The following is a 26151-nucleotide window of genomic DNA, read 5'->3' on the forward strand; positions in this document are numbered from 1 at the left end:
TTCATTTCTTCAAGAGGGACTAAGAGGGATTAAATTTATTTTGCTAGAAACTAAAACCAGAGCTGCAGAGCTTAAGCAATGATGACTACTACTTTCTACCTCATTTGGGCCATGTAAAATCAAATGCAAAAAGCATCTCATGATCTAAACATAAATCAACAATTCAGTGCTCATGTTTATGTCTGTTACCAAGTTGGTATCATCATAAATCATGAAGTGTTGACTATATTGGAGCTTCTTGTATAATAATGCAGTAACAAGCTAGTAATACCTTTAAAAGCAAATCTCACTCACAATCAGTGTGGAAAAAACAGTCTTGCTGAAACATGCTGGGCTGCAGATTCACACGCAAGCAAACATCCAAAACCAGGCATTTAAAACCACACACGGAAAGGTGCACATGCTGAAACACACACACACACAAATGTGCTCAATTCCCAAACCACTGCTACAACCCTAACCACACACACACACATACACACGCACACACACCGACAGGCTTTAACTGCCTCTGGGAGTCTGAGAGCAGGGAGCAGAAGAGAGAGAGTGTGGCGGTTCAAAAACACCTTATCTGCCTGTTTGAGTCTCCGGTCTGACCGCAGAGCCACGGTTTACAGTCTCCACAGGCAGCCAGACTCTCAGCGTCGGCGCCCCTGCTCTCCCCCTCCCTACCTCCTTCCCTCCCTCCCCTCTTTCCCTCCTCCCTCCTCACACACAGCCTCTGAATAGCCAGCGGCTGGGGAGTGAGAGAGCGAAGGAGGGAGGGAGTGAGGGATGGAGAGGAGAAGAGGAGGGAGGCAGCCCTCCTGTCTGTCCCTCAGATTTAATTAACGGCCCACTCCGGCACAGAGACGACCCAGCAAGCCTGCTTCTCTTTCCTCCTGACCCACACACATACACAAATACACACACACTCACACACACACGGAGCCGTCCGCCGCCATAGCTGCCGCCTGCCCTCCCCTGATACCACCACCACACTCATTCATCTCTCTTCCCTCTGTCTCCCAATGTCCAAATGTTTCTCCCATCAGTGCATCTCTGTCTCCTGTTTTGCCCTCCTCTTCTCTTGATTCCTCTCCTGCTTTACCCTCTAACTTTCAGATTCTCCCCCTCCACAGCTCGCTGATAGACTTTAAACACTTTGGGAGGATAAGTCAAATGGGAGAGCTAACAGACAGAACAGAGTAAACACAATATCATAGACAGTGAGCTGTGTTTACCGTCTCATCCATCTCAAAGTCAAATAATCCACTGCTCGAAAACTTCATACACCCACCTATGCATTTGGACTCGAATTTGAACCTGTGTTGGTTTTGCGTGGGTACGCATTTGTATAACTATGTGTCATTTGTGTGTAATTGTGTGTTTGTGAATGTGTGTGTGTGTGTGTGTCTAATTTCACTGGCAGACAGAATTAGAGCCGATAGCTGATCGGATTGGACTTGTTTACAGACATGGAGCGAGCCGCTTAGGCAGCGCCTGTTAAATCTCTCTTTAATGGTCAAACGGACAGATATTTAGGGTTTTGGACCCCCTCTGGTCCAGGCCACACAGTGCTCACCCCCTTCATGACCCCCCACCCACCCATCTCTGTCCCCTTTTGTCTTTTTCCATTAAGATAACTTCTTAGAGCTTTGATTTCTCCATTAAGTTTAGCAGCTGATTAGGCTGGTATTTGGTCGGAAATCCGTCGCAAACCGGGTTTAAGACCTTGGCTGGGCTGGCTGTTGAGCAGTCTAATACCCCCACCTTCCACCCACTCTGGCTGATATCAGAAGCACCGTATGGACAATTAATCTGACAGACAAAGAGATGAGCACATGGAGAGAAGGTATGGAGGTGTTAGGTCTGGGCTGATTATAGCACTTGCTGTGGCCCCATCTTATGGGATAAGAAGGGATGGGGTCAAACCCTGGGCAACATGGAGAGTATTCAACTTTACCATTTTTTGTATTTACTGACTAAAGGGTTTTAATAAGCATTAGCAAAGATAAAATATGAAATGTGAGTGTAATCTTTGTTAGTTAGACAGTGATGCGTTGTTGCCGTCAACAACAGAGACAGCTCTTAGCTCTGGGGATTGCAGCATGGATTCCTATGAGTGGGCAAGCAGCCTGTGGCACGAGTGTGTGAATGTGTTTGTGAATGGGTGGATGTGGCATGTAGAGTAAAGCAATTTTAAAGGTCAGAAACATCCAGTTAAGGAGGCTGATCGCTAAATGGTGATATTCACAGAGGCTGTTGTACAACCATATGTCTCTGATGGCTGCACAATAACCTCATACAATCTTCTTGACAAATAGCAGCGATTAAAAGCTGTCTGTGTTCTGTCTGTAAGCTGTAAGAAAAGCTCTTAACACACACACACACACACACACACACACACACACACACACACACACACACACACACACACACACACACACACAGACACACACACACACACACACACACACACACACACACACACACACACGGCACGGCTCTTCAGCTCAAATAAAACAGGATTAATGGCAAACAAAGCTATTTATTCAGAGGTAATTTAAAACAGGGGGTTTAACAAAAATCCTGGAGTGCGGAAGACAATGTGGGAAGAACATTAAGTAATCAACTTGAGAGCGACCACCAGGAATGAGTAATAAGCTTATGTTAAATTCCTCCAATCACACAAATTAGAGCAAATTAAACTGGTAATTAAATGTTTACACTCTGTCCATCCTCACACACTCACACCTACACACACATATGTGAACACCTTCATTTAGGGGTCCTACCTGTGTGTCCAGTACTGGTGTGGTCAGAGGCTGACTGGCCCTCCGGCATGCCGTGCTGTCTGGTGTGGTGCAGGTTTGAGATGATTGTAGAGAGGTCACTGTCACGACTGTAGCCCACACACACATACACACACACACACACAAACACACACACACACACAGGGGAAAGAGGATAAACACATTTTAAAGAAGCATTCCCAAACAAACCTATCTTCCACAATGCAATCCAACGAGTTTGTGACAAAGCAGCTGAGTATAAATTCATACTATTTCACACTTTACTTACCACACAAATCCTTTATCCACAAAGCACTGTCCCCTCTAAATTGCATACCTCCACACAGCAGCTACAAGTGGCTGTCCTGTCAGCTGGCACTTCAGTACAAGGTGTGTAATATATTCTGACAGATTACTGCATCCAACACTTTTAGGCCTCATCACTACCTGTCTTTTACGGTAAGATGTATTAACAAACATAAGTAAAGATAAAGATAAAGATAAAATATACTCTATTGATCCCCGAAGGGAAATTCATGAGTAGTTAGTAGTAGTAGTTCAGCAGTTTAAAATCTGATGATGACTCATTTTAAACCAAGCTGTCACTAACTTTTTTAAAGAATTACAGCAAAGTTTAAAAAGACTTAGGAAAGATTATTCATTTTTTAGTGATATCAAACTCAAAGACAATGGATGTGGTTTTTGGAAAAGGAAATGTGCTCTTTTTTTATTATTGTGCCTTCACTGCACCAGCTGGTCCTGTTCAATAAAACTGTCCACAAGTCTTTCCTGTCCTGCAGAACCTGAGGGAGGTGCAGTGGGAGGGTTTTAGAGATTAGGCCAAGATCTGGTTGGAGCCATTCTGTCCTTCTAAATGCTCCACCAGTCGCCTGTCTCACCGCCCCTTGCCACTGGACACAAACAGCTGTGTCATTGAGGCATTTCATTTGCAATCTGATTACAATCCTGATCACATTAAATGGCATAATGATGGGAAATCAGTGCTTAAGAATTTGAAAGCAGCTGAGCAGTTTAAGTCTAAGGCACGTAAAAGCAAACAACTTGTGAGGTGAGAAAGGTGCTGATGGACTATTTTTAACCTAGAGTATCGATATCATGGATTGGTAAAGACCAGGAATACTAAATGTGCCACATGTCAGAGTCCTTTCATACAAAAAAGAAACAAGGAAAGATGAATTTGTCAACCTTTCTTTTAATGTCTGACACTTTTCTTCTGTTATTTACAGAATCATCTTGAAAGCATATTTTATTTTGACATGTCAGTTTGATGGTATCAGTAGCGTCTCATGTCAGCTGGAATCTAGTTTTAAGGCTTAACTGGCAACTTTATTGAAAGCAGAATAATCTATGAAGGGGGTCTGGTATGACACAGCAAGCACAGTTTATGGGACAGAGGCGGTGAATGGTTCTTAGCAGCCACCACTATGACGAGGCCACACTGTTTGCGGCTGCTGGATTTGGGTTTTTACAGTCCCATGATTACAGGCTGCTGCTGTAATGTCAGGCTGTCGGTCGCCAAGCTGTTTTCCACACGCTAACAGAAAAGATGGAGGAGAGCGTAGAGGGCCCTAATGCTGGCCATGCTGGCTTCTCCAGTAACCTTTCAGTCGCAGAGAAACAGTGACTCAGTGGACAATCTCAGACAAAACAGTCACGACCTGTTGCTGAGCGAGGAGACGCTTGATTGGACTCTGACTGCAAACTTTAAGACTAATGACAGACTTCTTTTTTAAGGAGATGCTCAGTAAAATGAGTATCTATCTGTGTCAGAGAGCTCAGTAGTTTTCCCTAAAAAGGATGTAAGATGCAGAGGGAGTTTCTAATTGTGCTTTAAGTCATATAATAATGAAATGCCGCCAAAAAAAACATGCAGAACACAAACTGTAGTCGCACGTTTCACAGTGACAAACTGCAGCAGAACTTATCCAACCTGTCTGCAAGCTGAGTTATAACACCACCCTCTGTCCATTATTTAAAATGATCATGATAATGCCATCTTGAACTTCTCAGAGAGGTGATCAGGTTATTATCCCAAGGCAAAGTGGCCGCTCTAAGCCATGAACAGCAAGGACATTGTTAGCGGGGTAATTAGCACGCTTTTCCTGAGCTGTCCCGCCTTGGCTTGGGCTAATGAGGGCCTAGCCCTATCTCCACCCACCTCTACCCTCCCTCAACTTTCTTCCCCTCTCTTGGGTGGAGGCAAGGTCATACTCAAGTCCTGGAAGATGAAGAGGTGGGTGGGGATAGTGTTTAAAACCCAGTCACCTGAGTCAGCGCTCCCTAAGGAGCTCTTAAGACCCGGGTTAGCTGGGAAGGACGGAGGCCAGAGAGGATGGAGGGGGGTTATATGGTGGCTACTGCCCCGATAGATAAGAAGGACATGAGCTGCCTGCTTATCACACAGGTGCACGCCGGAGACAATCATCTCATCCTCAGCTCATCCCCAAACTTGTCAATACTGCCCCCTCATCCCCACCCTTACAGGTCAGACACGCCGACCCAGACACCAGGATAACTAATATGAGTTAACACTCAGAGTCGTAGATGCAACTGCTTTTTCATATAACTCAAGTGACACCAACAAGTCTGTGAATATATTGTCTGGAGACAGAAAGTTTTTTTGATTTAAGTCAGAAAATATCTGAGAGGATCAGAATAAAAGTCATGGGTGCTGCAGTTCATTTCTCCAAACGTTTTATTCTAATTGCAACTTACCTACTAACATATCAAATCATAAATTCTTTTTCCCATATTTTCAAACTTTGATGTATTCCTGAATCACATGTCTTTGTGAAGAAGAAAAGCTGGGAAAAATACCAGATTTTAAGATAAAATTGATAACTTGTCGGGGCGCTTTCTTTTATCTAGAAGATGCTGTGCCTTCATCTACCATTACAATAAGCTTTACTATTTAAATGGTCCACACCACATGAAAAGCCTCTGCTGGCACAGGGAGGCGACTCAGTACAAATGCCCAGCAGTGGCCTGCTGTGGCATTGGCATGCGGAGCTGAGGTGGCGGGGCTGGAGGTCACAGTGTGAGCTGGCAGAAGCTGGCAGCTCAGGCACCCTGACGCCATGTCTCACACCACCACTGGGAAAGTGCTGACAGACAGACAGCAGGGATGTGGAGGTGGAGGAGGAGCGGGAGAGATGGAGGAGAGAGCGACCGACACAGGTCACCAGAGCTGTGTAACATCTGGTGCTGTGCATGCTTTCTCTGCTCTCAAGGCAAGAAGCAGTCCACTCAAACCTGCACAGGTGGCCCACAGCAACATCCAAAAACTACACAGCCATATTCATCATTTAACAACTACTGCATAGTAAGGCAAACAGTGAGTGAAGCATGAGTAAAGAATGAGTAATGTTTGCCCAATGTAGGCAGAAAAAGTATCAATATACTGTTATTAAAATAGCCATAATCTGGACCAAAGAAAGCTCAAAGCAGGAGTATTAATTCACTTCAAGTGCTTCATGTTTTTTGTCTGATTCTTCTGAACAGTGATACACAATTGTCATGCTGCTCACAGTCAGATCGAAAGGCAAGCCGCAACTGGGAGCCCTGCAAGCAGAGGGGCTAATGAATAAATACAGAAATAGATACATAAATAAGTAAAAGTAGCCTGGCTTCACTTCTCCTCGTTGTTCTTCTGCTGTACGGGCTGACATGGGGTCGATAAGCCAGCCAAGGGAAAAAAAAAACAGAAAAAAAACAAGGGAAATAGCATGTACAGTTAGCACACCGTGTTGGATAAAGACTCACAGGGACTGAGTCGTGCACATTGTGCTGGTTTTACTGCCAGAATTTACTCAGTCTCATATGCTTTGTCCTTTTTTTCTGAATTTATTGATTTTATTGTGAAATTACTCCTTGTTTCTCATATTCAGAAAGAAATTTTGCAATAAATCATTCTAAAAAGGAAACCGTCCTTCAATCCAACAGTAGACTGAAGTTCAAAGTACTGTTTCTATTTTCCACTCATATCAGGCAATAAACCTTCTGGTCCAAGCAAACTTCAGAGTTAGCTGTTGAAGTCAGCTGACTGTCTATTTGTTGATCCTGTGTTTTGACTACTTTTGACAGACAAAACACTTCTCCCCTTGAAAACAACAAATGTCTTGCTAACAGCCATCACCCACTCAGCAACTAAGTTGCTGTGACTCTGTTGCTATGGCAAACGCATGTAAACAAAGCCAACATTTTTTGAGGTGGAAAAAGCTTGTCTAGAAAGCTATCAAACCTCCATAATTAGTGCTTTAAGGGAGAATCATTTCCAGTAATTTCACACTGCCCGTGACCTCTCACCGGCATACGGCAAACACAGTTGCTCAATAAAGAAGAGGACAAAATGTCAAATAGGCATACAGTAACTAATTCAACATCCGTCTGTTTGTTTGTTTGTGGTAATGACGCAGATTCAGGGGACCATTCGGATTAAAATAATAATAATAACACAATGTGGCTCCAAGAAAAGATCTTTTTTGATACAGAAAGCCTGGTTTGCAAAGAGAAGTTGAGAAAAAGTGTCAAAGTAAGTCATTAAATGAGATTTGTCTGAAGATCCTCAGTTTGCATCTAATAAGCTCTCACTAGTCTCCTGTCAAAATAAACCTGCACTGAAGTTCTCAATGAGCACCAAATCTCACACTGTGTCCACCTTTCACCTGGGATCAAAACTCAATCCAGCTGACAGCTGTCCATAGATATGACAAGCTCCATCAAAAATACACCTACAAAAGCTCTTGCTGTGTGTCTCGTTACCAGAGACACAAAACCACCAGTGTTAGTGCCAGTAATCCTGTTTGGTGGGTGACTTGTTTTCCGATTTCTTTACTGATTTTGGAACAGGAGACTATATTAAATATAGAAATTGTACAGCTGAGGGTGCTTTATCTTTTTGTCCAACTGTGGGACTGTTTCTCTCTTCCCACTTAACCCACTGGGTCTTAAATAATGCATACAGTAAATCAGTTTTTGCCTCTTAGTGGTGGAGGTGTTTTCATATGTTTGTGATAAAGCTCTAAATGGCCTTATGCCAAACTAACAGAAAAACTGCCTTTTTGGTTAAAGTAAATAATGTCTACGTTTTTTTTTTTTCATAAGCTGAAAGGCAGACGTCAGCGGGTGTAACTTATAAAATCCATGGTGGTTGCCTGGTAATTACCCAGACTCTCAGTCAGCACTTTTCAATCAAAGCTTTGTTATCTACAGCCAACTGAAACAAGCACTAAGGTAGAGTTTGTTTTGCCCTTGAGTAAGACACTGAAATCCTCAGTTACCACCATCAAATATTTAGACCCTTAGATGAAATCCATAAATCACTGTTAACGAATCTGAGTCAGTTAAAAACAATCTGCAGCACTGATAGCAATGAAATACTGTCCCATAATGACACAGTAAGTGTGTTTTACTGGGGCCACACAAGACTTTGCTCTGATATCCCTAAAATCTTCCTTATACACTTTTTTGTGATAATCATATTTGGTCGGCGTAGTGGCTTGACTGTTTCAGTCTCTGGATATCTGGTGCTTATTCAGCAGCACTAAGTAAACTGATTGTAGAGCTGAGGACATTCATCTGCTTAACAAGAATGTGGCAAGTTTATGATGGACTTAAGACGATGTCAGGATAAGAAAGAGCTATCTAACCGGCAGATAGATACTAGACACTAATGCAATATCACCTGCAGATTGTCTGCAGAATGAAGCATCGCTGCATGAGGGTAAAACATTTTGAACAAAATTACTGACACATGCTGCTGTAAAGTGCCCAGGTAGACTGAATTATATTTGCAGTAGGCATGTTGCAGCAACCAAGTGGGTGTGACACGGTGCTGCTGCCACCCTGATGATGTGTGTATGAGCCAGCACAGATACACCACTCACACATGTATACAGACGCCCGGTATTTTTTCACATCCATTGGCCAAATCCAATTTGTTAAGACCCTTCTACGACTCACTTACTAAGCTGCGGTCAATGGAAATCACATTTCTGTGATTGGACATCCCATTATCCCGTTCGGCCAGACCTGCACTAGGGGATAAAGCAGGCCTGAGACGGATGCCCGGGACAGACCGGAGCTGCGGCTCCAGCGAGTCCGTCGCCTTTCAAAGGGTAAAAGCCTGACATATTAGTCATAAGTGTTCTTTAAATTCATTATCATCTTAACACGCCAGCGGCACAAGTGTCAGGGGGAGGGGAAGCCCTCTTAAACAAGGTTAGTGGATCCATTTAAAGCTTCACAGTTGCTGTGCTGTCCGTCGTGTCACACGCAAGTCTCAAGACATGAAAAACATCCCCTCCTGTAATGAGGTTGCACAAGCTGCTTATAATGCAGCTGGGGACTTTCGGAGGTTAATCAATGAACAGCTCCTGCATTATAACCTTTCATGGCTCATCAGATATCTGAATTATGCCAATCTGTATCTGTTCATAGCAACCAAACAAGAGTGCACATGATGCTGTTTCTGCAGTTCACCTCGTTTGTTCTTTGGTTTACTGATTGCGAAAAAGGAAGTAAAATAAGGTTCTTTAGCAGAAAGGCTTCTCCGTCCCAAGAGACCATTCAGTTCATTTTAATGATGTGACCTCACAATAACCTCTCATGCGTGTTTGCGTGTGTTGAGATGTGAATATGAATATTCACAAGCCAATGTGCACAAAACTCTTGGTACTCGTTGGCATACATCTGTTATTATAGAAAATATCTGCTTCGACATTCAGTTCAATAAATTAACACTAGTTCTCAAACCTAACCACATTTTCTTTCCTGTAGAGTGACAGTTAAGGTTGTGTTAGGGTTTACAATCAGGTGCCTTCAGTCTATTTTTATACAACGCCAAAGTACTTCAATACTGTCTGTGACATAAAGACCTAAAGAAATGTGTTTCATATTAACTGCCCTGTGACCCAACCATTTCCAGACACAGCACAGCACAAAGATGAAGCAGACAGTGGTTACTCAGGTGATTCAGTCTTTCAACATCAAGTCAAGACAGATACACTCAGACTTGGCAGGAGCAACAAACAAACCGACAAACCAATTAACACTTTCAAAGCTCAGTACACCCTCTTCCATGAGACATCCTGGAAAAAGACGCTATGAGTCTAATCTGAAACAGTCGTCTTTGTCCGCTCATCTCACAATGTGCTCCTGACACCTCAAAATTATCCTACAATCGCTTTTGATCAGAATCCTACACATGCATCTAAGGTGCTATTAAAAAGAAAGAATCATGCTGAAAAGAGAGATACACAGGGCTTTGAAGGGAAACAAAACTGAGGACTTCTTTTTTTGCATTTCTATCATTTATTCATATCGTATTCAATTATTTTTCAGTTTTAATAAAAATGTCTCAAAGATTAACATGACATTTTCCTCGTCATGATTCACTACATGTAGGATGTACTTTTTAGAAACAATAAAAGCCTATGAAATAACAACACTGTATGTTACTGTCAACACACACACAGAAGGTAAGAAAATTTAAGAAGTATGTTATCCTTGAATCTACACTGAAGTCATGCCACAGTAAAAAGTAAAAGAGTGCTCACCTCTTTCTCATGATACTGTAATGCAACTCGTCCTCCTGTTTGATGTGGGCATGATCCCCACTGGCCCTCTCGCTGCCTTCACTGTCGTCACTGCTGAAGATGGAGGCCAGCTCCTTCTTGGGAACCCGATTAGGAGGCAGGGGAATGGTACGTTTCTCAGCCAAGCGACCGCGGTTCTGTACAGTAAGACACAAAAGGCAAAAAAGAAGCTTAGCAAAGTCATTCATGTAGGCTTTGAAGTTGTATGTATTTCTCAGCATCATTACTTTTTCCATTTTTCTTTGGCACAAGTTGATAATTCAATTATCCATTTTTTTTATTTTTATTGTTTTGTGGCTTTTATAAATATTTCACTGGAGACACAATCAAATAAAATACAATGATATAAATTCAAAATGTACACTGTTCTCTTTTTTCTGTTTTTTTTTTCCCTAACAAAACCCATTGTCCCTGCATTCAAAGAAAATTATAAAACATTAATAAAAAATTAAAAAATAAATAAATTTACATATATATATATATATATATATATATATATATATATATATATATATATATATATATATATATATATATTTATTTATTTATTTATATGTATATATACACACATGTACACACAAATACATCGTCCTAGATTAAGATAAATAAATAAATAATAATAAAACATAATTGTTATATACACATATACATACACACACATGTATACAACATACACATACATACACATTTACCTACATAAAATAAAAAATAATTTTAATTATGTATTAAATAATATAATAAATAAATTAAAAGGAGGTTACCAAATAAGCATTTGCTGAGAAGACAACCCCCCCCCCCCCCCCCCCCCCCCCAAAAAAAAAGGGGGGGGGGGGGGGGTTCTACATTGGAAAGACTGTCAATGATTGAAAATAGTCAAGAAAACATTTCCATTTTTTTAAAAAATGCTACAATTGCCCTTCACTGTTAGATTTATCTTTTCCATTTTGAGGAAATACATAACATCACTCAGCCATGTTGACAAAGAAGGGGGGTTTGAGGACTTGCAGAGAAGAAGGATTAGACGTCTTGCTAATAGGGAAGTAAATGCTAACACCTGAGATTTCAGAGGAGGGAGTTGAGCTTGTTTAAGTGAGATCCCAAATATTGCAATGAAGGGGTCCATTTTAACCTGAATCCCCAAAACTTTTGACAGTGTGGTGAAAAAGTCATTCCAAAATTGATGCAGTCTCGGACAGAAAAAGAACATGTGACTCAAATTGCATGGGGAACCGTGGCATCTTTCACATTCGTCTACAACCTTAGGAAATATTGTAGATAATTTAGCTTTAGTTAGGTGGACTCTATGCAAAATTTTGAATTATATAAGCTGTAATCTAGCACAAGGGGTTATTAAACTTATGCAATGGATCAATTATCCATTTTTATACTATAACATATACAACCAATCAAGTCTCCATTGGGGAGCATTAATTTCCAGTATTTGGCAGCGTTTCTGAATTCTAGCATTAGCCATATTACCAACCAAAGTCCTGAAGAGGCACACTGGAGAATTGCTGCAGAACACATATTACTGATCCAAAAATACTGAGATTTTAATTTGACCTGAAGATTTTGATAAATGTCAAGTGAGGAGTGACACTACCCTGGTTAGATTCCCTGTGGTCAAAAATTAAGACTGCCCTCCACCTCTCGTTCATACACACGATACACACAGAATTTCAAGGCAACTCCAAGTAAATAAACCAACGATTGGATTGAAGTCGAGAAGAAAGAGCTTAACTTTTAGCTCAAAGTAGGAGTTAAATTTGTTATACTAACATTGTTGAACCTTGGCACTGAAGTCCCTTCTGTGCAAATGCTGTACAAACATAAACATCTGTCACTTCATCGAGGAGCATAATAATCTCAGTTATAAATCAGAAATCATATCCGAATTGTAAGATGTATGATGATATTGTAATTGCGATGCCTGAGTTTAGAGAAAAACTGTTCCAATATGAATGGCGGTCCCTGTAACATGTGCTTGACACCATCAGACGGGGTTCTGGGACAGTAAGAAAGGTTTTGTACGTTGAGAAAAACAGGTTCAACAGCAATGATAGAAACGTCAGTGTAGCTGGCAGCTGTGAGCTTCGCCGAAACCAAAACATCCTCACCTGGAAGACTGACATTCACCTTCAGTCAAATACCCTCAAGCTGTGCACACTCTGTCAATAAATCATGAGGTGATACCAGAAAACAATCTTCCAACTCTTTGCATTGACTCTGTTTTTATGGATTCCGTTACTTTTCATCAAACTTTCTAATCTCTAACCAAACCGTAATGGAGAAAAGTTGTTTGGTTTATTTAGCTGCAAAGCTGCCTGCAGTAAGGAGAGAGAGGAAGAGAGGGAAAAAGAGAAGAGCGTGGCCCCGGGGTGTTAGGAAGTGAAGCTGGGCGACCTTTAATGTGACCTGAAGAGGTCAGTGCAGATTAGCATGGTCCTATCACAGAGAGAAGGGCGAAGGAGGAGAAAAGACTGAGAGAAAAGTAGAGCTAGGAGAGGAGCCAGTAAGAGACATTGTACTGAGGGAGGAAACTTGAGAAGAGCATGGGAAGGGTAGGATGATGAGAAAAGTTTACAACGAGGGAAGCGAAAGAGAGCAGGTGTGGGTTTGTACAGGCGAGGGGAGAAAAAGGTGAGAGAAAAAACAGAAATGAAAGAGAATGTGGTGAGTAAGAACATGAGAGAGAGAAAGCTCCACAGAAGTGAGGTCTGTCCAGAGTGGAGTGGACTTGGATTTGAAACTACATTCCCTCTTTCTCTGCCCACATCCCCACTGTTACTCCCGGACGCCTTCGAGCCCTCAAGCTATCCCTTCCACCACACGCAACCCCTCTCTCCACCGCTCCCTCCTTCCGTCCCAGGAGGCGCGGCAGCATGAGTGGCAGGCGGGGGCAGGAGGAGGGATTTGGGGGCTCCTAGCCAAGAGGCAAACAGGTGCAGCCCCTCTGGAGTCTCTCAAATGGCAGACATTAAAAAGAGTTTGGGAGGGGGGGGAGACAGAGAAAGATGAAAACATCCCCCAGGATGAGCAGGCCACAGAGTTCTGCACATTTCTCTCCTCTCTCTTTTTATCATGCCATGCCAGAGAGGAGTTTTTTCCTCCTTTCTTCCTTCCTGGTGGAGCCTTCTCCAAGTTCTGCTACAGCTTTCTAGGACAGTGGATCACTTTGTGATACTTCTGCTACCTCCATACTAGGCCTCGCAGTAGTAAGTTAGTGCTGGAGCCCCAACCACTCATTCAGATAGAAACAGGAGTTTAACATCTCTTAAAACAATGAAAGTAGATTCTAATGGCTGAACCTGCAGACACATCTGTCAGACACACCTGTTAAATACAAATACCCCATTTCAGCTACTCAAAGCTGTCCTTCCACTGACAGGGAAAACACACTATTGCACCTGCATACCCCACTAGCCACCCACACGCACACACCATACACACCATACACACGACACACACACAGACAAACACCTGTTCCTTAGAATTCCCCTCAAAAGCAGGGGATTTTACTTGAAGCACTCCAGAAATACAGTGTATACAGGAATAGTTTGTCGAAACAGTCGTGACTATGTGTGTAGAGCGCGTAGACAACCACCCACATGGCCGTGACATACCCAGGCTGACAGCCCCCGTCAACCTCCCCCCCTCCCCTCCTCTCTCTCCTCCCGGAAAGCCCCGATCCTTTCTTTAGTGGCACTGACGCAGAACTGGGGGTGAGCTCCCACTGCTTCCGGCAACACTTCCGCAGCACGGGGGAGGGCTCTCCGAAACAAAACACGAAGCAAAACACACCCCTGGCAGCCCACGTAGGAGCGCTCAAAGGAAGGGCGCCTCAGCGCTCAGGCTCGTACGTGCACACACAAACACACACGCGTCTGCAGAGCTGAGGCAACCTTACTGTGTGTGGTCAACCTCCTTTCAGCCATGGAAAAAAGTCTCTCATAAAAGTCCCGCTAAAAGCACCTCTATGAATATCGCCTCCCCCGCTTTCTGCCTGACAGTCAGGCAGCCAAAAAATATATCTGGGCTTCACATTTAGACACAGAAGAGAGACACAAACACAGAGATGCACAGGCACAAGGGGACACACTGACCAACTTATTACACAATCTAGAAAGATAATTAAGTTGGTCTTGTGTGCAACACAAACTTCCTGAAACACTCTTTATATTGATATTCTTAATCCTTCAAATTTAGATTAAACTTGTATATCTGGGGGTCACATTAAATGCTTAACTTTTAATTCAGCCAGTGAATGATTCAAATTTTGGAAAGTAAGCTATTGTGACTAATGCGCAATTTCTTCTAACAAGATAATAAAAATCAGATGTAAATTGTTGCCATCAGCCTCAGTCTCAGGACCCTTTGGAAATCACTGGCTGACAACAGCCTTTGATTTGTGTGGAGCCTGTGGTTTGCTTCCAGCAAAAACTATGTCTTTTACGTCTGCGATGTACAGGACATCATTTGTTGCTTCTTTACATCCGGAGGGGTCGTCTGTATCAGTTTGTCCGTTCAACAGTAGAGAGTGAAACAGGCATCAGTGAGGCCTACTTCAGGAGTATAAAAACATTTACTTGTGGTTCATTTGTAATTAACAGAAATGGAGATCAGAAACTCATACCATCAATCCGCTTTTGTGACACAGTGTTGAGCAGGTATGTCATGATTTCAAGAAACGATAGTGAACTACTCCATACTTCCTTGCCACATTCTGTTTGTGGAGGTAAAGAAAATGTAACATAACCACCAATTCCATATCATTACGATGGACTGCCTGCTTTTGCTCTCCACACACTACTCGCCTATGCCAATACAATAATTAATAGACTACCTAAACTCAATAAGTTTCTTTAAACTGTTTGCCTATCTAAGCTTATTTCTAACAACCGTCAACTATCAAGTCATTTCAAGAAGCAGTTAAATTTACCTCTCATTTTGCAAGTAACAATGTCATTGCCTACAAGATCACAGAAAGTTTCGTAACAAGAGGGGTCCAAAAGATGAGTAACATGTCACATAAATCATGTTACTCATTTGGGTGTAATCCGTAACTCATACATTTCAAGGGTTGGTTCGAAAGCAATAAAACTCTTGTGTAGTGAAAAGGAAATGGGCTATATCACAGCTACTCACTGGTCAGTGAAGGCTTTTAAATCCAAGCAGAAATTATAAGGTTGTCTAATGTTTCCTCCACAAATTTAATTCAGACTTTTAAATGAGCTCTTGGTGGAAAAGAGGACTAATAAGAGTGTTTTTTCTTTCTCCTTGTGTTATTTCCTGAAAGGTGCAGTGCCCTGCCGCTGGCTCCAACCAACATTAGTGAGCACACACCCACACACACATACACACACACAGACACACGCAGCAGTAGCCGCCCGTGACATTCCTGCAGCTGCGGCGCTCTCTCTCCCTCGCACGCGCCCCCCCAGCGATCTCCCTGGGGGACGAATGCCTAATGAGTCACGCGCCTGTCTGCCGTTACCTCGCAGCGTGTGTGTATGAGAGTGTGTGTGTATGTGTGGAGGCGGGATGGCGGGCCGACTTGGCGCGAGCACTAGAGAAAAGGGGGAGGGGGAGTGAGGGGACCACAGAGGAGGAGGGAGGGGGGAAAAACGAGCATGAGGGGAGTGGAAGAAGGCTGAAACGGTCATTACCGAGCTCTGAAATAAGCTTGTAGCAAACAACTCTTCTGCCGCATGTTTGCGTGAGCCTGAGATTCACTTCATCAGAAAATACGAAACACTAAATCCGACTTTGTTAGTACACACCTTCATATCGCCGACTCAGTGGCGCGGAAAACTGTCCTGACATTTTCACAGGTGCACATCAGGCAGTTGATGAGCTGCACATTTGTCAGCTTTTATTTAATTGAGTGAAGTCTGGATGCAAACATAACCTGATCACTGTGAATAATCTGATTAGAGCAATAGTTTGATCAAATGTTTACCAGGTTCACAGAACAGATTTCAAGGTTTACATGATGAGTTTGATGGTCAGGAGAAGAGAGGGACACCTTATCTCAAACAGGAAGAAAATTGAATAATGATGATTGAGTTGTGTTTTTTTTTTTTATCTCACTTCCAGCCATGACACTGTTTGTTAGACACCCATTTGCATCAACTATACTCTATGACCTCACTGGTACATGCTCTGCTTCAGACCAGTGAAGGAAATCTGGTAAAAGAGTTTTTGAAATAATCATTTGTTGAAAGACTCAGAACAAGTTTTTAGACAAGATTTAATCCTGTTTCCTCCTTGTTGTCAAAGCTGCACTTTTGGTTAAGGGTTATATTTATCAGCTTGATGAATCGTCAGCTAATTTAGGGAAGTTTTATGAGTACAAAAGTTTATTTGATAAAATCAAAAAATAAAAGCTGCTGTCATTTACCAATTACAAAGCTGAAACTTTCTGACACAGAGGGTGGAGATGTGTGATCAGCCATTACATGAAAAAAAAAAAAAGCCAATAGATGAGTGTGAAGATTATCCTGAGTTGCTACCTTGCAGACTGATCCTTGTCCTGTAATGATGGTGACTTAAGGTTATTGTAGACATGTAGACTCCTGACATTTGTCCAGTGAGTGGATGACCCTTTCAACATGTGAAAAAATAAGGCGATTGAAGAGTCCAAACTTATAATTTGCGTGGGTGTTGATAATAGCTATGCCACTAAGAAATGTCAACAATGACATGTATGAATCAAAACTTTTGCTCACTAAATTTGAGCCTTTCTTACCCCCAGGTGTGAAAAGGGTACACATTGTAAATACAAAAATAAATCTCTAAAAGTAATCTTATTGGTGTTTGCTTTTAATTAAACATGTCCTGAAACTCTTTTTCAGTTAAAATTGCAACATTTTAAAGTTTGCACAGGAGCACAGATCGAAAAAACTTATCCTGCCACTCGTGGTTGAATGTAGGAAAAGTATAATTGTGATTATTCAGGATATTTTTTCAACAGGTGAGATGTGACCTGGCTTTACATTTACAGGAAATCTATTTAAGGTTCTTGTGAGTCTTGGTGAAAGGGAGTATGGGGACTGAGATAATAGTGGCTGTTTCTTTAAAGGTTGATATTGAAGTTATATATCAATAATATCTAAAATTTGACTGTAAATTCAGTGAGATTAGCTCAAAACCTTTTTAAAAAACTGTTCTGATACTCAGAACTGGAAAAGTAAATGTGCTATTTGATAAGGTCGTGCTAGTGTGTGTTTCTGTGTTTGTGTGTGTGTGCTCTATGTTCAGACTCAAGGCAACACTTGGTTGTTCAAGGCCGTGTGAGAGAAAGAGAAAAAAGTGAGAAAGCACTGTAGGGCGGACAGGCATGCGACCAAGTACCCCACACACACACAGACACACACACACACACAACACACCCTCGGCCCCCACGCGCTGAGCCGAGCGGGCAGTTGCAGCCCAGTGGAGCAGCACAGGGCAGAGGGAGGGGAGGGAGGAGGTGGGTGGAGAGAACAGTTGGGGGAGGGGTGGGGTGGGGGGGCATGCAGAGGGTGAGAGGCGGCGAGGTGGTGGTGATGGGAGGAGGGGGGCTGCTGGGGCGGCGCTGGGAGGTCAGTGGCGGTGCAGTCAGGCGTGCCAGCGCGCCTCTTGCACTCCCCTTCCCTCTAGTCTACTTCCTCCTCCTCCTCCGCCCCCCCTCCTCGTTTGGATAGGCCCGTCGAGCTTGTTGCAGGGGAGCTTCACGCACAGGTAACACGCCATTTTTCCACTGACAGACAAGGGGGAAGTGAAAGAGAAACCACAGCTTGTTGTTTCTCATGTATTCTTGTCTGTGACAGTAGATTTAATTTTGTCAATCACTACAATCTTGTGTAAAGGTCAGAACACTTAAAATGCAAACACTAAATGCCCTGTCACACTGAGGGACCAATACAGTACTACACCACTGTGTCAAACAACATCTCAAAGACGTCTGAAATTCTGCTTGATTAGGTTAAAAAAAAGTCTTTCATCTATTTTAGAAGAGCATCGAGTAATGTGGCAAAATTATTCAAACTGTCAAAGTAAAGTTTGACCAACACTTTCCATGCCTTAAGATCCTCACATGTTGGCTTAATAGATCAAATTCAACATTTAAAACCAAAAATTAGTACTCTTTGTCTTTTGGTTTAGAAAAATCACTTTTACATTTAAAAAGTTAAAAAAAAAAGTTCTTTATGCTTTTAACAACGTACAGACTTCAAACTTACAGCATATTACTGTATGGTTATATCATGTTTTTGTGTACTCGTGTAAGTGTGTATTAGATGCTTTCAGTGTGTGTGCTGATTAAAAATAGACTGATATGGATTTTTAGGGCCGGTACCAATTATTTGTTGTCAAGGAGGCCAATAACTGATATTTGAAGCCAATATTAATTTGCAGTCAAAGAAAAAATATTGGTGTCAAAATTTTGAACAATACAAACTCCAACACTTAACTTCATTCAAATGCCTTCAAGCACATGTTTATAAAAAAAGCTTCAAGGCCTAACAGCAATTTTTAAAAAGTTAAATGAAAACATAAAAAAGTAAATAGCTAAAGTTTTCTACAGTAAATAAAGTTTTCAAAATTTCAATGCAACTGCACTAACTGTAATAACTGCACTGCTGATTGGCTGTTGCCCAAGCCATGGCTCTGCTTGTAACCAATCAGATGATACTGTGGGTGGGACAGTGCTGGGGACTGCAGACAGCGAAGTGGCTGAATCAGGGCAGCAACAACGCAGTTTTAAACTTGTTTCTTATCGGCCGTCAGATTTTTAAAAAAGCTGATGCCGATATGTCTCAATATGCCAAATATCGGCCCGATAATCGGTCTATCCCTAGTGCTGATGGAAGTATGACCCTCAGTCTAAGAAAAGACAGTGCTGTGTGTAAAAACCTGATGTGATCGTGGGTCGAAATTATCAGAGGAAATCATGTAGTGAACAATCACAGACTCACACACGAACAGATGCAGGGAGGAGGCGTTTCAGGACCATCATCATGGGCTTGTCGTGATAAACCATATTTAGATGCTCTGATTTTTTTTGTTGCCTGTCAATAGGGTCCACACCCAAGCCCACATTTATCAAGTCAGACTGTGCAAACGTGTTCACCAAGAGGAAGAGCTCCTCATACAAACACACAAACAAAGAGTCAGCTGTAAAGATATCTTCAGCATTTGCTAATTTTCTTAGTAAAAAGTTATTTTTATCTGGATCAAAAGCCAAAGTCCAAATGAAGATTTTGTAAATGTATGTGTTCACATAGGACTGTCCTTAAATTTCAGCATGTGTGACACACAGTTCAATTCACAAGGATCTGGTTAATGAGAAAAAAAACTTAGCAAATCTCTGAGCTGAGAAAGACCAAGTTGCAGGAGAAGTACTCAAAAACTCAACATGACCACAGTTTAGCCAGTGACTGATTCTCCGGTTCCCATAGCAACATAGCCTAAGCAACTTGCAAGCACAACATGCACAAAAACACAAAACACACGCACACCTTGAACAACAATAGACGTACAGTAGGTGGTAGATCTATGAAAATGACTTCACATAAACCCTCAACTTGTATTATTTGACTCCATATGGTGCGCTTCAATTTTAATTATCTTTTTCCCATTAGCCTGATTGGAAATGGCATTATAAAAATGTAATGAGAATACACTTTAAGTTACAGGCAAAAATGTGCATATCTGCGTATGTGTGTGTGTGTGTGCATGTGCGTGTGTGCATGTTTAATTCAACTTTGCTAGAGGAGCGCTTGATTGGAGGAGGTCTTTACAAGCCGGAGGAGGGGAGTGTAATTTCCTCCCGGCCTCCGCCAGTTCCGCTGAAATAACAGAGCAGAGGAAGCCCTGCTCTCCCAGGAGGAGACACACACACACACACACACTCATACACACACATGCACATGCGCACACAGCAAGCAGGCGAGTAAGCCAGCAAAAGCGGGTGTGCAAATAATCAGAAATACCGGGATAAAGACACAGCTACAAACAAACACTTGCACAGACAGAAACACAAACATACAGAGCTAAGAATAAAGATCAACATGCAGTACTGTGTCGTACACGCAATATGTATACATGCAAAACAGTTACGTATGGTTTCAAACCCACAGAAAGGCAGCATCTCAAAACTTTAGGGATGCAGCTTTTGGTACATGCAGAGAGGATGAAACCATCTGACACCTGATTGTAGCTTCATAACAGAGCGCTGACACATCTCGACAGCTAGTTAACAAACACTATTATTTTATTACCGAGTGTAGGAAATCAACTTTATCAGCACAATTAAATCTGAAAGTGTCGAGTGTATAGCAGTTCAGTTTGTGTCGTGTTGTTGTGAACAGCTTGTGCCCGGGCCGACACAGCAAATTAACTTCCATGAGTTCTGAGCAGGCAGGTGAAAAGTCTTCCCACCAGCTGCTGCACTTTTTTATGTGCGCTTGCCTCATGCCTATAGCGAAACAAGATCACTCAAAGTTCAGCCGTCAAACTTTCAAAATAAATGACTGCATGAGGTAATTTGTGTCAGTAGGCAGGCATATAGTTTGTGTGTGTGTGTGTGTGTGCATGTGATAGAGATAGAGGGAGGGAGGGAGCTCATCAGTGAGAGAGTGCAGGCTGCCATGCCCTGAGGGGAGTCAGTGGGGAGAGAGGGAGACGCCAGTACAGGCCATACAAGTCCCGCTGCCTTCCCTCCTCCGCCTAACCCTCACCGCCTTGCAATGAACTGCCAACTTACTCAGAGTGTGCGTGTGTGTGCGAGTGTGTGTGTGTGTGTAAGTCAAAGCATCACAGTGGTATTGAGTTGTTGGGTTAGACTTCAGGCTTCACCACCAGACAAGGAAAAAAAGGAGACAGTGAGTAGGCTACAACAACAACCTTAAGGCTCTCATATCCTTGCTTACGTCAGTAACAAAGTTGTGCTCCGTCACAGCTGTAATTGATGTGGAACTCTACAAGCCCTGGCAAGCCAAAAGCCAATCACTCTGATATCTGTAATAAGCCTTAACAAAACCAAACACGCTCAGATTCTTTAAATCCTTCAGTGAAACACAGCACATGACCATTTCTCCTGTCTCCTCTCTGCTTCCCTTAGGTAATTCGTTTTGGCTGAACCCTGAGCGTTAAGGTGCAGGTCTTCATTCTTGGCTGTGAAAAATGTCACCAGTTTACCTGTATCACTCAAACACCTCCGGCTTATCTAAACCGCCTTTGCCTTGCGTGCCTCACACACAATAATCAGCAGTAGCCACGCTCAGTAGCTCGCTAAGCCTCTTACACCCTTCCCTCAAGATTAGTGCCGGGGAGCGGCGACAGATGCGCTCCGTGGTGATAAAAACACACACACACACACACATTCAAAGGCACATACACACACACTCACAACCCGCCGCACCTGTGTGAACAGATTTGGCGACGGTGAGCCGGCAGCGTGCTTGCTCAAAGCTGACACACATTCACACACACGCACAGATAAACACACACACAGGTTGGTGATGCTGTAATCGTGACACACCTGCATGGCCTTAAGGTTTGGCATCGTGCCCCCAGTCGAGCCCCGAGGGAAGCACCAGGCAAACAAAAGTTCAACAGCCAGGTGAGGAAACTGATTCAATGGGACAGAGGAGCCAGAACAACAGCACAAAACGTCAAACAGACATACTGGACCGCTCAGTGCCTCCGAACAAAAGGTTGTCTGATACTCCGCGTCAGGGAAAGGCTGAAAGTGGATTTGATATTCATGCTGAGAGAAATTACCATCAAAGTTGTCATGTGTGCCTGTGGGGTCTTCAACCATCAAGGTTACAAAGAGATGATGCTCCAACAGACTTTCACACACACTCATCCATTATGTAGAGCTGCTCGGCAAACCAGCACATGCTCAGCTTTAACAAGATACAGTCAATATGGTCTACAAAATTTCAAGAAGTAGTTCCCACAGTTCAGTCAGTTTGGACGAGGAAAACTGTGTAGCTGTACCTAGCAGGAACAAGTTTTAATCTGTGATGTCACTGCCAAAAACACAGATGTTTATAGTTTTTCAATTTAAAGACACTACTTAGCTTTAATACATACAGCATTTTTATGCTGGTATGTAAATATTAATAAGGTGAGCTCCTGAAAACAATGGTACACAATACAGCATTTTAATCTCCATGAGGCTTCACCTCCAGCGAAGACATCCTCAAAACAAACAAACAAAACTATATTTTTGATGCAGCTTCTCCTGCTAAAAGATTGATTTCTTAAAGAGCTGACAGTGTAATGAGCAGACCAGAATGACAGGACATGAAATATTCTCACCACCGGAGATGAAATTCGACAGCCAGGACAGTCACAGATTGGAGGATGCACCTGTAAGATTCCTTTGGACATCAGAGTCTTCAGACTTTTCCCTTAAAAAGAAACAAGAGAAACACTCTCAGTTAAAAATACCAACAGCAGTCTGCAGTGGCTAAGTTCCAGCCTTCATGACAGCATGTGATCAATCCAGATCAGCTACCTGGTTCAAAGTGGGCTCTCTAATTTCCTTTCTCCATTATCTCAGGACTGGAGACTTTTGTAGTCAAATCTGGTCAAAGATAACTTAACAGACGCAGTATGTGTTTTAAAGGAGCCTGTCACTGCTAATAGACTTTACATACACCACCTCTAAATAGCATCTTACCCAGACCACGCAGAGTGTGGTGAGCCAGAGAGACAGCAGCCTCCTGTCATCTGTCTATAGGAATCGGTGTTTTAAACTATTAGGCTTCCATTTTTGACCTGGGGGCGACACCCTCCCCCACGCATCCTAACGCGTGTCATTTCTGCACGAGTAACCTTGCGTGTGTGTGTGCCTGTGTGTGTGCGTGAATGAGGGGGTGCGCGCGCAATGCCTAATTATTGCATAAAATACTGTTCTATAAATGTCAGCGTAAAAATATCAGAATAGAACATCAGTGATGCTGCCAGGGTTGCCAACAGTCACATAACAGCAACAAAACGCACGCTAACTTGATTATTAATAGTGATTGAAAAATCTCTGAATTGGTTGCAGAAGTGATGATACGTTGTACTGAAAGTGTCACCGAGTGGAAAAATGAAACACGAATCATTAAAAACCTTAAACCTAACATGCAGTGCGTTAAAGTGTCAACTCCCATACACTTGTGCAGAGTGTAGCGCTTAGCTGACAGATCCATCCCATAATAAGGAGATAAATATATTAACGCTTCAAATTCAAGCAGCTACATGTCTAACTTGTCACCTCAGTCCCGGTGCAGCCTGCTCCAGATGCCCCGGTTTGGTCTCTGACCGCAGCCCAAACTCTGTGTCACAGCCTTGGTTGGTGCGTGGAGGATCTGCGCCCTTTCTCATCTGTCTCCTTACGCACTGACTGCTGTAACCCTTTCACTCCAAAACTCAGCACCCAACCGCGAGACTAAGTTTGTACCCAGAATAAGCGGCGTCTGAAAAGTATTTGTCTGATGACGAGGTGTCCCCGCGAGGACAAAGCAAGTTGTTCTTACCTTTGTGTCTAATACTCCGTTTCCAATCTTTGGCAGTCTCCCGTCCACTGACAAACTGGAACTCGTTGGGGGTGAGCCACTCGCCCCTGTATTTAATTGAGGGTCCCTTGCTACCCTGACACAGTTTATTGATATAAAGCAAAGCCTTGTTTTCCCCGCATTCCACCTCGATGCACGGCTCCCCGTTGTCGAAGAAGGGCTGAAAGTCGGGGATGGAGGAGAACCTCTCCAACATTAAGTCGTCCGTGTGATGGTGGAGGTGCTGGTGATGCAGCGCCGATTCGTGAAGCCCCAAGTACGCGCGGTGATGGGCGAAAATGTGGTCGTAGGGCGGCGGATGCGGGGTCACCACGGGGATGGCGGTGGCATTTAAAGGGGCCAGGTATTCGGACTGGTTGAACGCAGTCAATGCCATGTCGTCTCCATCCAGCCTCTCCTTTTTGATGGCAGGCATGGTAGTGGGAGCTGCGCGCCGGTAACAAGTGAGAAGCTGCCTGCCCGATCCAACTTGAGCGTCCTCTCCGTCTGTGTGTGGGGCTGAGCCAGACTTGGAGACGCGCCGCTTGGTTTTACGCAGATCCCCCGTGTCGCCGTGAGACAACGGTCTGCTGCTGAAGTTGCCGGATAGATTCCCATTCAGTAGTTTCCAGTTCACAGCGGCAGCAGCGCTCTCCGCAAGCCTCACAGCTCCTACCTCCCACATTTAATCACACGCGCTCTCTTAATGCCTGACATGCTGGGCAGCCCTGAGCCCCGGACATAATGTCACCCCCTGTGATCATTAGCACAAGCAGCTACGCGGCGTGTCTTTTCTTACTTTACCTTTGGGGAAGTCAGCTGAATGAGGGGTTTTTTTTATCACTTTGAGAGGATCACAATCTAATTTGGCTGCTCAGTCAGAATGTCACGTATCTTTTTAATAACAGAGAATATGTGATTAGATTATATTCTTGGAGCCATTAGAGGTAAAAAACACACTTCTAAAATACAACGTTCTCTGTCGCTTAAACAAACGTGACATGCCATTAACCAGACACATTAACCAAAGATATCATGGCATGACATCTCTGAACAGTATTTGATCAACATTAATGCTGTGAAAGTTTGGATAGAGCTGTTTTTAACCCCCGTGTGTGTCGCTGAAGTCACGCTGAAGTTCACAGACCCAGACCAAACAAGATTTGCACTCTTCGCCGCTTCTCAACTTGGCCCATTTAAACAGCGGAGGCTCGGCGGGAGCTACAGAGAGGAGGGGGGACTCCGAGGGACGGCGCTTCAATGCATCAAATCGACGAACCGTCACCAGTGAGCACGAGGAAGTGAGCACGAGCACGCTTTAGAAACACCTGTGTCCTCAGACAGAAGGTTTCTGAAGACATTACAACGAGACATATGTATTTCCGTGTGAAATAAAAAAAAGAAAATACAGGAAATAGTAGTTATAACACATAGCTTGTCACAGAAATTATAATTAAACTGTGCTCTGACCTTAAAGTCACAGAGCTAAGCGGACTATCTTCAAACATAGATGTTATTCAGCTTTAAAGAAGTCACGTGTTAATCAGATCTACCCATGGCATCAGCTGCAGGTCCACACACACAGTATTTTATGTTTGCCCATCTGTCTAAATCAACAATTTTATGGTCTTCAGTGTGTCTAAGTTCAACAGTCTAATTATACTCTACCACCAGCAACTCTACCTTGCTCTTACTACTACTTCAGTTAGCCACAGCTAAAACCCATGAAGAACACAGAGTCATAGCTGTTGAACCTTTTCTCAGAAGGTCTCAGATAAATGAAAACATGTTACAAAATCTGAGGCTCTCATGGGGGATTTAAAGCATCTTGAGTAAAGGGAAGAACTATGGAGGCAGAGTAAACACAGATCCTCAGACATTACAAAAATGGAGATGTTTTACATAAAACTCAAAAATCAGGGGGTTGATCTTAATGACTCATCTCCACAGATGTCTTGGATGTGTGTATCAAAGTCGTCTTCAGAAAATACACTTCCCATCTAATTTTTGGCAACAATAAATTTCAAACTTCATCAGTGAATGAACCACCTGGGCTCATATGGTGCTAGCTGATATTTTCATTGTTTTTTTTTTTTTAATGCTGCCCTGTCGAGAAATTGTGGAAGATGAGTGATGGGCAAAATATTTTCTTTTTTCTAGTTTCATATTTGATTTGTTTTTGTGTAATTTTTTTTTTAAAGTTTTGATTGAGTTAGACCACTG

The 26151-nt window shown here is 42.9% G+C and overlaps 1 protein-coding gene across 4 annotated transcripts in view; it reads right to left on the bottom strand.

Annotated features, from left to right (window-relative positions):
• samd11 (sterile alpha motif domain containing 11) overlaps window positions 1-24881 on the bottom strand; it is a 54976-nt gene extending 30095 nt beyond the window's left edge. For 2 of the 4 annotated variants that reach the window (XM_074682294.1, XM_074682293.1), the window contains exons 1-4: window positions 23911-24881; window positions 22703-22794; window positions 10352-10527; window positions 2778-2884 (exon numbers count right to left, since the gene is read on the bottom strand). In XM_074682294.1, coding sequence (XP_074538395.1) covers window positions 2778-2884; window positions 10352-10527; window positions 22703-22794; window positions 23911-24613 — 1078 coding nt within the window. In that variant the 5' untranslated portion in view covers window positions 24614-24881. Of the gene's footprint in view, window positions 1-2777; window positions 2885-10351; window positions 10528-22702; window positions 22795-22901; window positions 23083-23648; window positions 23832-23910 lie in introns of those variants that run through there. The other 2 variants (XM_074682295.1, XM_074682296.1) reach the window with 2 other exon arrangements.
• Window positions 24882-26151: the final 1270 nt, after the last annotated feature.

This window comes from Halichoeres trimaculatus, unplaced genomic scaffold (assembly GCF_033239565.1).
Source record: "Halichoeres trimaculatus isolate MK-OKI-2021-1 unplaced genomic scaffold, fHalTri1.1 fHalTri1_scaffold_11, whole genome shotgun sequence".
NCBI lineage: Eukaryota > Metazoa > Chordata > Actinopteri > Labriformes > Labridae > Halichoeres > Halichoeres trimaculatus.